The sequence below is a fragment of the Eublepharis macularius genome, chromosome 6 (assembly GCF_028583425.1).
Source record: "Eublepharis macularius isolate TG4126 chromosome 6, MPM_Emac_v1.0, whole genome shotgun sequence".
Taxonomy (NCBI): Eukaryota; Metazoa; Chordata; class Lepidosauria; order Squamata; family Eublepharidae; genus Eublepharis; species Eublepharis macularius.
Window position 1 is genome coordinate 115,349,313 of NC_072795.1, and position 15,143 is coordinate 115,364,455.

Here is a 15,143-nt window from a genome sequence, read left to right on the forward strand (position 1 = left end):
CCTGTGTATCCCATTTTTCCTTCACGCAAGAAGCATGTCTGTTTCACTTGGGGATGAACCCTGCTGTTTTGTGTAGCATCGGTCTCAAGGGTGTTCATGAAGGTGATGGTTTCCCTTGTCACAGACCTCAGATCCCAGGGGTGCATGCTTACTAGGACAATGTACTCAGGGCTTTTTCAGAAGGCATTCCAAGACATGTAGTACATTATTCAGTATGTGTCATCGCATCAACCTCGAGAAGAGCCGCTTGACCCTGTTGCAGATGTTGATTTACTTAGAAGTGATCGTGGATTCAGTCCACATGAAGCTCTTTCTCCTACTGAAGAAAATGGCAGAGTTAAAGAGTGTGGCAAATATGATCATTGCTTTGAGGTCAGTGGACCTAATGTTTCTGACCCAGTTTCTGGACTTCATGATTGCAGCTGTTGCCACAGTCCCATGGGCCAAAGTGCAATGCAGGGACTTTCAGCAGTTCTTGTTTCCTCACCAGCAGTCAATTGCCCTGAAGCTCCACTTAAGCCTTAGGGTTGATCGCAGTTGTGGAATTCCCTTTGTCAGTGGAATGTCTCTTCACATCTCCTTGAAAGCAAAGAGACCCATCCAGTGACGGATTTACTGATCACCACAGATGCAGGTCTCCTGGCTGAAGAGCCCATTACTGTCTAGGTTGGCTCCAAGAAACTTGTTTGGTCTCAGAACAGGCCATGAGCATCAGTTTTCTGGAATGCAGGGCAATCTTCTTGGTGCTAAAATTTTTCCTGAAAACATCTCAGCACCTTCATGCTTGTGTTCAAATAGACAACACCACGGCAAAGGTTCATGTCAATAGCCAGAGAAGTACGCTATCCCAGAAACTTCCAACAGGAAGTGGCCTCTATCATGAAATGATCAGAGAAGCACCTAACATCGCTCTGAGCAGAGTACATCAAAGGTGTCTCCAATGCCCAGGCCAATTGGCTCAGTTGGACTTGTCTGGACTGAGGGGAGTGGTCTCTGACCCAGGTCCTGTTCTATCAAGTAACTCATGGGTTCGGTTAGCGTTGCCTCTCCAATAGCATGAAGACCACCCACCTCTTTTCCTGTCACGACTGTCCAAAAGCGGAAAAGATTGATGCACTGCTCTTTGGGTCAGCCTGCTATATGTCTTCTCTCTGATCTTGTTGATCTCTTCCTGGCTCTGTATTGGCTTTCTTATTGGCATAGGAAACCCTAGTTCTCAGACGTGATCACACTATTGGTCCATCCCCACTGGATACTTCCAGCCCTTCCAGACATCCTGTCCCTGGACCCAACATGACCGCACCTGACTGCGTGGAGATTGAGTTGAAGGGGTTCTAGAGATAGGGTTCTCTGAGCAAATAGTGAAGACTGTGCTTGCAAGCAGATGACTACCAATGGAAAGGATTTATAGCTGCATTTGGAAGGCCTTCATCAGATGGTGTCAAAGGGAGCACAAGAGAAGGGGGCACAATTTCTGGTTGAAGTGGATGTCCCCATCATCCTTTCTTTCTTACAAGCTAGATTCAACCAGGGACTTAGAGCGAATGCACTCCTCTCTCATACCACCTGGCCATCAAGCATTTCCTCAGAGGAGCAGCGCTTTCCTGCCCACCAGTGGTTCACTATTTTTGCTCCTGTAGTTTTCACATGACTCTCTAAGCATGCACAAACCTCTGTTTGAGCCTCCGAGAGAGGTATCTCTTACGTTCCTCACACTTAAGGTGCTGCTTCTTAAGGCCAGCAACTCTATCCTTATTGCTAAAGGCTTCTGCATTTTCCAAAAGTAGGTGGTTGTTTTCTGACTAGACCCTTCATTCAGTTCAGGGGTGAAATTTGTGTTCTACAGGCCCCAGGAGCTTCACCTTCCATCCCAGTCTGGCGCATCCCAAGGACAGAAGAACTAGAATGCCTTGTATGTCCAGTAAACAGCTTCTGTTAGGAGATTAGATGCTCTGTTTGTAGCATACTATCTACTAGCTACAGGAAGGGAGATGTCTTAAAGCATCTCTCAGTAGATGGTTGAAAAAGTGCATCTTCTTGGCCTACTTAAACCAATAGAATGAATTACAGCCCACTCAACCAGGAATGCAGCCACCATGGCTGCTTTTCACTCCAGTGCATCAGTTCTGGAGATCTGTAGAACAACCAGTTGGGCAGCTACTTCTGTCTTTATATGCCATTACAAAATGGACTCATTTGTAGTGACTGATGTGGCCTTCGAGTGGTGAGTCCTTCAGCACATGCTGTAAGAAGAACCACGACAGAGGGCTGCCCACCCATCATGGATGGGAAGATTTGTAACATCCCAAACATCAAGGTGACCTCCTGTCCTCAAGTGAGAAAGGGACTTTGGACTTACGTTTGAGGTAGAGGAGGACATCCTGGACCCACCCTTGACTCAGGGACTTTGGTTGCTTTTGTGAGATTATAGCCCTCTTGTTCCAATTTTCTTTACTTGTTGCTATTACTATTATTGTTAAATGTTTTTGGCACTGAAAAGAGGTAGGTCTTTTGGCCTCGCCCCTTTGGTTGTTTTGCTCTTCAGGTTATGTCCTGTTGATGAGAACAAAGAATGGCACATAGATTTTCTATGAAAAGTTGTGAAAGCCTCTGAATTGAAGAAGAGGGCACTTCTTGTCCTCATGAAAATGGCCTAATATCCTACCTCTAGGGATTATGGGAGAAGAAGTACCCAAATGTTAAGATTTCCTCTTCCACTGCAAATAGAAGGAACCTTCACATTAAGTCCAAAGTTCCATTTCCTGCATTTAACTCCCCCCAGCTGTTCCTTCTCACCCCAGGCAAGTTGATTCTTGGGATCTCAGGACTCACAGGACTGATAGCCACCCAGGCCAGGGGCTGCATTGAGAAGGGGGTGCAATTGCTTCTCCCAGCACCACTTTTACAGAAGAGGCAGGAGGGCAAGTTTGCCTTCGGTCTTCAGTGCAGCTCACTGACCCATGAATTTATTTGTCTGCACCGATTCTGGGAATCAACTCCTAGGGGTTGGAAGAGAGTGCTGGGAGGAAGTGAATGCAGGAAGAATTCATAACTGTCAGCACTTTCGACTGATGGATCATGGTATCCAGCCTCATCCTGTGTATAATAGAGATATCTGTAGGGTTAGACATTTTAGTGGGGCAGTAACTTTCATGAGCTTATTTGTAAAGCTCTTGGTTCAAAAGTATTGCCTTGGTATTGCTTTGATCAGAATTATTCAGGGTTGTTATTGCTAAACATTTTTAATGGGCTTGCCCATTACCACAGAGGGGGCTGAAGCAGCCTTGAAAAGTTTTAGCTTCTATGGAGGATGCTTCTCTTACACTATGTTCCTTAGAGGGAAGGCAGGGAGGCCCTCTGTAGGCCTCAATCCCCCCTCCCTTCTAATGTGTGGGCAGTAACAACATTCTAATGGAGGGACACGCACTGGGATTCCCTACTACAAGCTGTACAACAGCTGTGGGGGGGGGGGCTTCCCTGAAGCATCACTGTTGACTAGAAGAAATGGTTTCATGTCTGAGCCCTTGTTGCCTGAGCAAAAGTGAGAGCTGAACACAGATATACAGTATTAATTTAGGCAGCCTTGAAACAGATAGGAAAAAAATGTTCTATATTTTGGTGAAGCAGTTCACCAATTTGAATACAGAACCCTGGGTACCAAAGGCTTTGAGAATATCTGCATTTATTAATTTGGAAAACTCTAGATTCTTTGAACACTGAGCATGTCTTGTATCCAGTGTTCATTACTACTGCTGCTACCTTTAAGGCTTTTACTTGGTTTTTCCCAGGTGGCTGTTGAGCAGGCTCACAGACAGAATTTCTCATCTCTTTTTGTCCCAGTACTTGGATCTGTCAATCCCTGTCTGATTTTAGTAGTGCGCAGAGAAAATATTGTGGGGGATGCCATGGAAGTCTTAAGGAAAACAAAAAATATAGATTACAAGAAGCCTCTTAAGGTACATCTTTTATTTATTTATGTATGCATGTTTTACCTTTGTGTTATTTTATGTGACTTCAGCTGTTCTCCTCCTCGCGCCCCATTTACTTTTATAAACCCTAATTTGGAACCCTGCAGTCGGAAAAGTAGCTGGGGAGGTGGTTTTTGAGCAGAAAACCAGCTTGTGGAGAAAGGGTTAAGCATTCCCTTTCCACTCCAAATTGCGGCCTTTGAGGCTGCTTTTCATTTTGAAAAATAAAAACTATCACAGCATTGTTTTGTGCGTTTAAGTGTAGCAAGTGATTTCATCAGGGAGCTGAGGCCAATACAGCTTGATGGGGAGTGTACTTGTATAACATGTTTGATGGTATGTGTTGGTCACGTTTATACATTACGTTTTTATGTACAGATGTAAAACATTTTTCAAATACAGCTTGAAATTTTAATGTGTGAAGTAACTTTAAGTTAGATGGTTGTTGTGGGTTTTCCGGGCTGTATTGCCGTGGTCTTGGCATTGTAGTTCCTGACGTTTCGCCAGCAGCTGTGGCTGGCATCTTCAGAGGTGTAGCACCAAAAGTCTTTTGGTGCTACACCTTTGAAGATGCCAGCCACAGCTGCTGGCGAAACGTCAGGAACTACAATGCCAAGACCACGGCAATACAGCCTGGAAAACCCACAACAACCATCGTTCTCCGGCCGTGAAAGCCTTCGACAATACAACTTTAAGTTAGTTTCTAAATTTTGGTATTCAAGTAACACATTTGTATGACTTTAAATAAATACTGTGCTAATTTCATTGCCAATGTTAGGTTATTTTTGTAGGGGAAGAAGCTGTTGATGCAGGAGGAGTCCGTAAAGAATTTTTCTTACTTATCATGAGAGAACTTTTAGATCCCAAATATGGAATGTTTAGGTATTACGAAGAATCCAGGCTCATCTGGTTCTCCGATAAGGTATATAATTGAAGTTTTTTTAAAAAAAAATTGTGACAATGAATAATTAACTTTTGCTTCACTGCATTCATAGCCCTTTGAGTGACTAAGAGGGAGCTACTATGGTATTAACATTGTAGCAGAATGCATCCTGTGGTCTGTGGCAGTGCTCCGACATTTGCTGTGTCAGCTGTTCACAGTGCTCCCCCCCCCCCCCCCAGTGCTCTTGCTCTGTTTCTTTTCCTTGGTAATCTGTGGACATGTGGGTGCCTGTAGCAATGCTTGATCATGTTGACCTGTTTTAAGCAAGACTTGGGGCTTGGTGTTGTTTACGTAGCCATCTTCTGTGGATGTTGTTAGGAGCCTTTGTGCTTAATAAATGTGGTTTGAGATTTCTGCATTCAGGGATGGCATGCCCATTGAGGCAGGTCTGGCCCCGCTTCGAGCACTGAGGTGCTGAAGGGGGTGCCGGACAGGGCACCAGATGCAGGGGTGCGCGCCACGGAGCTGGTGGCTGAGCAGGAGGGATGGGAAGCCGCCCACGTGCTGCCCCAGCCGCCTGCTGAGCCTGGGCCGCAGCTGCTGCAGCCTGCCAGCCGTCCTGCCCCGCACTGCCGCCACTGCCACCACACACCCCTGGCTGGCAGCAGCCACAGGCCAGGCACGGCAGGCGTCCGGGGTGGCGTGTGGAACAATGGAGCAGGAGGGCTGGGAGGGTGCATGTGCACGTCTCCAGCCACCCACTGCGCCCAACGGGGAGCGCGGGCAGCCTCTCTGCGCCGTCCCAGCCGCCCACTGCACCAATGGGGCTGGCTTGCTGCGTGATGACATCACACACAGTGACATCATCATGCAGTCCATGTGCGCGCACTTGCGCACGGGCAGCAATGGACCTGACGCTGCCCCCAGCCTCGGGCGCCAAAATCCCTGGCGCTGCCCCTGCCTGCATTGTTCTTTTACATGGAGATTCTTGGATACTGTTGGCTATCTTCTGAAACTACCTGGTTTGGGGAGCATAGCATCAAAAATACACTGCCTCATTTCTCTTTTCTTTGCTCCAAAGGTTGGACCTGGAAAGGAGGCAGTGCGTGACTTTCACACATTCCCCCCCCCCGCCACACCCGCACAGTGTGTATTGATTATCTGCCTTCTTAGGTATCTCATTAGAGAGAACTGCAAGCAGCTACACACCATGTTCTATATGACCTGAAAAATTAGTATGGCAATTTTCATATTTTCCAGTCTTTCAACTAATATACAACTGCATGAATAATTCTTTTTGGTGTGTTAAACAGGTTTGTTCTTAATAAAATAGTCCATAAAGCACAATGGCTTGTTGGACTTAGGCTGGGCCCAATATAAACAAGTGCATATAAACACAATTCAAAATCAAGAGATTCACACAATAAAAAAGATGAAGCTAGTATTAAGCTATAAAAACCTGGTGATTTAGCTCTAATAAGTTGAATATAAATGTGGTTTATATTCTGTGAATTAAGCAATATGCATGGCTTCATAGCCCTTTGTAGTTTTAAATTATTTTAGTTTAATTTCAATTTTTTCATATTCACAGACCTTTGAAGACAGTGACTTGTTCCATCTGATTGGTGTTGTATGTGGGCTAGCAATATATAATTTTACTATTGTAGACCTTCATTTTCCCCTGGCTTTGTACAAGAAGCTCCTGAACAAAAAACCTTCTCTTGAAGATCTCAAAGAGCTTATGCCTGATGTTGGCAGGTGAGCACATTACAGTTGGAAATATAATAATTCATCTCTATGGCCATTATATGTAGCTACTTTGGTTGTTGCCAAAAAAACTGATCTAAGAAGATGATAATGTAAAAATCAGCTTAGTTTATGGGCTGGATCCAGTGGAATATTTCTGCTGATGGAAGTAAGGGAGATTTTTTTTTGCCAATTTCCCCCTACCCTGCTTCACACATGGCAGACCTGAGTCCCCTCTCATGATGTTCTGGAGGAAGTTCTCTGTAGCCCAGGAGCAGTATTTCATGGGGCATTTGTACAAATGTCAGTACAGGTACATCTGAAGAATCAATGGAACCTGAATAGATGGGCTCTTCTCAGAAGCTGTTTAAAAATCTAAACAAGATTGCTATACCAAGATACCAAGCCATTTCAATTCTGTAAGTTTCTCAGTAGAAGCTGTGTTGCTTGCTTTGCAGGAGTATGCAGCAGTTGCTGGATTATCCAGAAGATGATATTGAGGATACTTTCTGCCTCAACTTCACAGTAAGCTTTAGGTCATCCATTGGCACCTATTTATGTGCAAATGTGTTAAGTAATATGGTTGGTCTTTTTCCTGTTAAAATTATAAATGTAGATTTTGTGTGGTGTGCTATATTAAATTATGGATTATGTTACGTAGCAAAAAGTAAAGTATGCTCTCATATTTTAAACAGATCACTGTTGAAAACTTTGGTGCAACTGAAGTCAAAGAGCTAATTCCGAATGGCGCAAATACTTCGGTTGTCAAACAGAACAGGTGAGTTTTAGCAATCCGTGTGGACAGAATAAACTAATGTTGGTTAAATTTTGTCAGGGAGGAAGGCTGTTTCCCTTCAGACAGGGTTACAGTTCAAACCTGAATTTGAAAGGTGTTTGGATTGAAGTGGGGTTTAAATTTTGCACTTCTAATGTACATTTCTCATTGCAAAGTTGTCTTATTTAGTACTTGTCTTACTTGGTACTTAGTTGTTACTTTTTTGTTAAGGTAGTCAACAGACACAAAGTTTTAAACAGTGAAGTTTACCTTTCCCCCTATTCTGGAGGAAATGCTACTGTACCATGACCCTTTAGCTGGAAGAGTTCCTAGAGAGTTTCAAGTTCACTTGCTGGAGACCAGACTCTGATGTTTATTATTACAACCACAAGAAATTCTCTAGTAGAACCATTCCCTTTTTAAAACTCCATTACAAGCAAAGAAAAATTATTGCTGTTCTTGGCCAAGTGCTATCTGGATGATTCTAATGGTTCTTAACTAGAGATTTTCTCAAAAAATGATCATTCCAACATTTACATTGGCTATTGTTTATTTTAGAGAGATTATGATTTGAACATTGTCATCTATTGAAAATGTGGTGGCTTCTCTTTTCATTTAATTTTTAGGCAAGAATTTGTGGATGCCTATGTGGACTACATCTTCAATAAATCCGTGGCTTCTCTCTATGATGCATTCCATGCAGGCTTTCACAAAGTGTGTGGAGGTAAAGTTCTTCAGCTCTTCCAGCCCAATGAGTTGCAAGCAATGGTGATTGGAAACACAAATTACGACTGGAAAGAACTGGAAAAGGTAGGTGACTATTACAAGAGCTAACGACTGAGGTAGCAACCCAATCCATACTTGCTTGGAAGTAAGCCCCATTTGACATAGTGGAACCTGCTCTGAGTAAACAGTTATAGGATTACACTGTAATGCATTGATAAATAATGCATGTCACATGCCCTGTCCTCCCTATGTCCTTCCACTTTGAAAGTAGGTGGCTGTATACATTCTTCTTTTAAAAGGGCATTCGCCTTGCCAAAAGAAAGAAGAGTAATTGGAGGTTCTCCTAAATGCCTGTGAACTCACCACTGTACTCGATTTCACTATAATACCAATTTTGGTGTGATGAACCTTTGTATATCAATTAAAAATGATTTAGTTTATAAATTTTAAAAACAAAGATAAATGGGACACATTTCACTCGAACCTGCCTACCTTGCTGTTTTTGTTTATTGCTGTTTATTGTTGTTTGGGAAATGAACAAATTAACTTCACTGCAGATAAGGAGAACTCAGAGCAGAAATCCCCGAGATCCTGGGTCACAGGCTTAGAAAAGGCCCCTTCTCTGTTATTTAAACAATTTCATTATATAGGAATGTTGAGAATGCAGCACTTCCAGATTCACTGTATTGGTAAATAGGTGAGAATGACTGTATGATTATGGTTGTCCTTTGTAGAACACAGAATACAAAGGTGAATATTGGGCAGATCATCCAACAATTAAAATTTTCTGGGAAGTTTTCCATGAATTACCATTGGAAAAGAAGAAACAGTTCTTGTGTAAGTGTGAAACTCTTTTCATAAGAATAAGAAATCATATTAGGTCTGCATCTGTAGTTCTTTGTTCCTTCCTTAGTGGTATGGGAAGTATTTGAGAAGATATGGAGGAAAGGAATACAGAATGGTAAGGAAAGGACCACAAACAAAACCCCTCACTGAAAGCATTAGACTGTAACTTAAATTAGCCTAGAGGTAAAACTGGCTAGGTTCATGTTATTTTTAGCCAAATAACTTTATTAATGTATCCAAAGTAGTTTTCTTTAATTAAGGGAGAGTTGTCAGGTATTTTCCATATGCACACTTGCATCGGGGTTTCTGGATATTTGGTCTGCGAGGATTGGATCACACTCGGGGGCAGGGCCGAACTGAACTGGGGTCTGTTTATTTTTTCTGCACTAGAAAAATGCCTGGTTTCTGCTGTGGACTTCCTGGAGAATACATCAGTTCCATCAGTTGATCAGCTGAAGAAACTTGCAAGGGTTTGGGGGAGGAGGATTAAGGCACCAACTCTGAAACGTTGCTGTTTAAGTTTAGGGGGAAAAAAGCCAAAAAAGAACGGACTAAAAAGTACAGGAAGCACAGAGGGGGAGCTTTAAAATATCAAGGGGGATTCAGGACTGTGTGCAGAGTTTTTGTGTTAGACATATTGCAGCCTTTTTTTCCCCTCCCTGTCAGTTGCAGTGTTTTTTTTATTGTTGTTTTTAGGTACAAATGCTGAAACCTTGCTGTTTAATTTTTTTAAAAAATCAGGAAAAAAATGGATTGGTTGCTGTTCAACCAATCAAGGTACAGGGGGATAAAGGGGAGAGTGAAAGGCAGGGACAGGGACAGGCCTCACATAGCCTGCATTTCAAAAAGAAACATTGGGGTATGAGTGCAGGGAGAAAAGTCAGGGAGAGATCAGTTCTGCTGCAAACGCAGCCTTTTCCCGACCAGAATGCAAAAACGTCAGAAACAGCCTGGAGAATCAGGATATTTTGACTATGTGTGCAGAACTCCGGGGCTAGAACTGATTAAAAACCCTGTGCTGAAAAGACCTCACTGGTACATGAAATGGTGTTTTTTAAAAAAAAATTGTTCTTACGAGTATCATCTATAGCTGTTTATCAAAATATTTAGAAAATAGTTTTGACCTTTGTAACAAAATTATATTGTATTTAACTCTCAGATAAAGTATGTGCCAATGGTGGGGTGCAAGAGGAATCATTCTAGCTAATACCAGGCAGGATTTGGGTGTGGCTGAGAGACTGGTCACGGCTACATTCACATGCTCCATAGTATGGCAAAGTTTGAATTTTGCGTGCATGGAACACCTTAGCTGGTGTAAAGATACATGGTGGAAGGGGTTCCTTGTAGCAGTTTCTGTTAATACCTGTATCACACCAGTGTTAAGCACTCCTTCAGCTGCATTGATTAAATTGACTAAGGAAAGTTGAGACTGGATATTTACATTCAGTTTAAACCATTTATGTATCTATTTCCTGATTAATGTGCTGTTTTCAAAGAGTGGATTATCTATATTTAGCTAAAAGAGAGACTCTTCATTTCATTAAACAGCCTCAAAGCCACCTTCTTTACTGAGTTGTGATAAATGCAAAACAATTCATTGATAATAAAATCTTAATTTGTCTTGTGAGTTTGTGTATAAATACACAAAATGGATTAGATCCAGCCAGCTTTCTCACACAATCTCACTCAGTTACTTTCCTTACTGCAGCCCCCATCCTTTGGCTTTCGTTTCAAGCATAGCCTTTTTCATGATTATGGTCTTCCATTTTTTTAATATCTGAAAAGGTGGTTGGATCCAACTCAGTGAATAATTGCTTTATACTGTCAGCTGCTTGCTGTTTTAGTATTATGCTGCTTCAGTCTATAAAGCAACCTAACACTTGGAATACAGAAAAGGACCAGATATTGCATAGTTCTAGTCTGTGATAAACTGTTGGTCTTTGTAGATTGACTTCTCTCATTTTTTTTCTTGGTAGTATTTTTGACAGGCAGTGACCGTATTCCTATTCTTGGGATGAAGAGTCTTAATCTTGTTATCCAGCCAACTGGAGGTGGAGATGAGTATCTTCCAGTGTCTCACACGTGTTTTAATCTTCTTGATCTTCCAAAATACACAGATAAAGCATTACTCAAATCTAAGCTGATCCAGGCTATTGATCACTATCAAGGTTTCAATTTAGTATAACTTGTTGAAGATGAGAACTCACTAGCTCTGTATAATGTGGGAACACTTAATTTCTGTATCTGCGCTGTAGTAGCAAGTTCAACGAAAAGGCTGACAGTGGTGGTATAAGTTATTTGTTATCCTGTTATCTGATTCCATATTGGAGCCCAAAATCCCTCTGCAAATGTACTGTCTTGAAATGAACTTCTGGAGCCACATTTTCCATCTTAACAATAAAAATGCAACTTTTGAATAAAAGCTGGAGTTTCACTAACTAAATTTTCACATGTTGCAAACTGACTTGCTGTCTGTGTGAAAGATGTGCATAAATTTTTAATCACTGCGACTAAGTCACATTTCGATTACTTTTCAATTTGTAAATAAAATTTTTGTAATAAAGTAACTAAGCTCCCGCAGCTGTGGAGTTTCTATTACCTGTCACTGGCTTGGGGCTTCGCTCCTGGGGGAAAAAAAGACAACATTTTGGCTGAAGTAGAAGATCTGTCTCTAGTTTCATGTGAAAATCTAAGGATGAAAATCATGACACTAGAAATAGTTTGTATGGCAGCCCTTTTCATGTTGGAACCAGCATGAATTCTGTTAAGAAAATTTGAAGATAATGATGATCAAAATGATGTCAGTGGTCATTAAGTCCCAAGGATATATGAACTAACAATACATAAAAATTATGAAGAGTTCCATAATTTAATATTGAAACTCAGTGTTTGGCAACAGTATAGTTAGAATTACCTACCTTCTAAATTGTTGGCAGAACTTCTGCCTTTTTGCCCATAACTTCAGCAAAGCCAGAATTTAATCCTTTGTTCTCATTCTCAAATGTTGGACAGTTTTGGCATTATGGTTGAATTTTCACTTTTTCAAATCGTTTTTAAATGGCCCTCTTTTTAAACTTAAAAAGGACTTCTCTTGAGTGGATCACAATGAATTGAACATATGGATTGATGGGGGCAAGAGACTGCGGCTTAAGTTTCTGAATGTTTACGTGTTACTGATAGCATATGACTTTCAGCTGTGAAACAAATATTTATTTTTTTTAGATTTATAAATGCAGTGAAATCAATTCTCAAGCATAAAATAAAAATTCTTGAATGAAAATGCTGGATTATGTACACATTTATGCATGTAGATGTTTCTTTCAGTTATGTTAAGTTTGAATTGTGCAAGCAGTGTCAGTTAACTTGTTTGATACAGAGATTAGTCAAAGGAAGTATCAACCAATCAACCACCTTTATTGGCATTAGAAATAATAATAGTTTACCATCAGAGATAGGGACAATCAGAGACAGGGATAGGCAGAAGCATAAACAAGCAATTAGTAACAGTTAATAAAATTAATAAACATTCAGCAATCAGGTGCGGCTATATGCTTGGATTTAACTTTATAAACTTCTGCTAGAAATTTTGCAACGCTTAAACAAGGGTTACGATCTTCTAGAAGGTAAACTAAAATTCCTCCTTTAATAGAATTATTATACTGAAAGTATTCAGTTAAAAATTGTTTGCGTAACAGACCAAAAAGAGGGCATTCTAGAATAATGTGGGACAGTGAGTCGAGGACTCCTAATTCGCAAGGACATATCCTGTTTTGAAGGGGTACCTGCCTGAACCTGCCAGAGAGCACCATTGATGGAAAGGCATTTAAACATGCTAAGGTAAATATTCGGCGCTGAGATGGGATGTCCAGAGCTGAGAGATAATGTGGCATCATTCCTTGCCTTTGGTATATGCCTAAGTTGGCTGCAGAACAGACAGGGGGATGCAGGGGGAACATCTCTTGGAGTTCATGTTCCATCAGTCTTAGTTTAACTGTTCTTAAGATATGTAATTCATCACATAGGAGTAGGGAGTCCAATGCAATGCCAAGCTTTTGCAGTTTGAGAGTAAACATAGAAAACCGTATGTTACTATGGTTGTTGTGGATTTTCCGGGCTATATAGCCGTGGTCTTGGCATTGTAGTTCCTGACGTTTCGCCAGCAACTGTGGCTGGCATCTTCAGAGGTGTAGCACCAAAAGACAGAGATCTCTCTGTGTCACAGGAATGTCAGGAACTACAATGCCAAGACCACGGCTATACAGCCCGGAAAATCCACAACAACCATCATTCTCTGGCCATGAAAGCCTTCAACAACATATGGTACTATGCCTATCTCTCATCAAATGAGATAGCAAGCTATCATGTTCAGATCTAAAGTGAATTTTTATCCAGTACTTGAAAGCCATGATCCAGGCCTTAGTTTCCAAGAGGTGAAGACCTAACTCTGCACATATAGATATCATAGGAAGTATCACTTGAGGGATATGTGTAATTTGAGGATCAAAAGGAGTCAGGCAAAGAGTACAATCTGTACAGTCCTCATATCCATTAATTCTATGTCCACATTGCTGACAAAACTAGTGCATATCTGCACTTCACACGTCTTGTTCCAAAGGAGAGGGGAACAGTGACATTTCCAATGCTCCCAATGTGGGGAGCTGCTGGATAAGCATTCCATTCTGCATATGATGTTTTCTGCATATGATGCTGTTCTTCTGAATCCTCTTACTTGTGCGTAAATGTGATGTTTGATGCACGATTGATATCACGATGCTTCTGTCCTTAATGCTTGTAAACCCCCATCAACCTTCATCTCAATGTGATAAGAAATGCAGGCTCTTCTGTCCTTAGTCTAAAATTAAAGATGAGACAGTCTTCTATTTCAAAGTACTTATCTAGGAATACTCCGGCATATAGTGGTCTGGAATAAGGAAGGAGATCCAAACAGCTGACCAATATTATTATGGAAACACATGAGAAAAACCAAGTTTGATACAGGCATTGTTCACCTTGGCCAAAATAAAATTGGCTGACATCTAGGCAACTCTGCAATTGCTATTACTTGGCAAGGTTATTGCAATGAGTCCATGAAGCAAGCATCTGCAAAGGAAATGGGGGATTTTGTAGCCAACTGCTGGCCTCTTTGAATGGTTATACATGCATAAATGGCCTTTCATAGATAAAGCAAGCTGTTAATTAACAAAGAACTGCTTGTACAAATAAGTGACTTGTGTTGCTTTTTCTCCCCCTTCTCTTGTAATATGGAGCATTAGGTGAAGGATGCGGAAACACTTTATATGGCTTTTGCACATCTATGCTTTGCTAGGCTGGTTTTTAATATTTAAAATTAATTTTTCACGGAGGGTGTTGTCTTCCTCTCCAGTACATAGAGTTAATACTTTCGGAGGTTTTAAATCCTTTTTAAAAGGAACAAATGAGATGTTTCCTGCAGCAAGAGTTTGGGCATCCTACCAATAAAAGGGAATTTTTCATACTGCCACAACTTTGGGCAGAATGTCATTGTAGGGCAGAACTCCACACTGCTGAGACACATTCAGATTCTAGAATGCAGGGAAGAATCAGCAGGATTCTGCTTTTCTCCCCATGACTCTCCACTGTTTTTTGTCAGTCCCTTCCCCCTTTAAAAAAACACTGGGCTTAAACCAGAAATAAGACCAGCTCTTTTTTAGAACATGGGTAGGATTAGCATCAACCCCCCATCCCCAATTCTTGGCAAACAACCCTGCAATTGTTTTATGAATTTGTACTTGTTTAACTGCCTTTTAAAATGCAGTTTTATGTTGGAATGCGCATTTCTTTTCCACTGTCTGTTTTTTGTACTGTCTGGCTCATGGCCAGTAGGCATGATTAGATAGAGGGCTATGGTCATTTGATTTTAAGCCAGGTTGTTTTGAAAAATAAGAGTTCTTAAAGTTTTGATTTTTATTCAATCTGACTAGAAGGCTTTTTTAAAAACCAAAGCTGTTTCACAAGGTATTGTAGGAGTATGTAATAAATAACATGTTGCATTACTTAGGGCATGATCCACACACCTCCCCTGCCTGCAGAGGATGCCTGTTCTGTATTCCCCCCTACTCCAGACTAAGTACTGCAGTAGACTGTTAAAGGAACTAGGCTGTCTTGGTTATGTCTACTATAACATGCTAGCATCCTTCCCTACAGTGCAACTTATTCCTAT

General features: G+C 41.3%; 1 protein-coding gene across 3 annotated transcripts in view; it reads left to right on the top strand.

Moving 5' to 3' along the window:
- Positions 1-12,224, top strand: part of HERC4 (HECT and RLD domain containing E3 ubiquitin protein ligase 4) — a 47,957-nt gene extending 35,733 nt beyond the window's left edge. For 2 of the 3 annotated variants that reach the window (XM_054982863.1, XM_054982864.1), the window contains 8 exons: positions 3,789-3,956; positions 4,747-4,890; positions 6,443-6,609; positions 7,056-7,122; positions 7,293-7,375; positions 7,999-8,182; positions 8,833-8,935; positions 10,921-12,224. In XM_054982863.1, coding sequence (XP_054838838.1) covers positions 3,789-3,956; positions 4,747-4,890; positions 6,443-6,609; positions 7,056-7,122; positions 7,293-7,375; positions 7,999-8,182; positions 8,833-8,935; positions 10,921-11,129 — 1,125 coding nt within the window. In that variant the 3' untranslated portion in view covers positions 11,130-12,224. Of the gene's footprint in view, positions 1-3,788; positions 3,957-4,746; positions 4,891-6,442; positions 6,610-7,055; positions 7,123-7,292; positions 7,376-7,998; positions 8,183-8,832; positions 8,936-10,920 lie in introns of those variants that run through there. The other variant, XM_054982865.1, reaches the window with a different exon arrangement.
- The last annotated feature ends 2,919 nt before the right edge of the window (positions 12,225-15,143 follow it).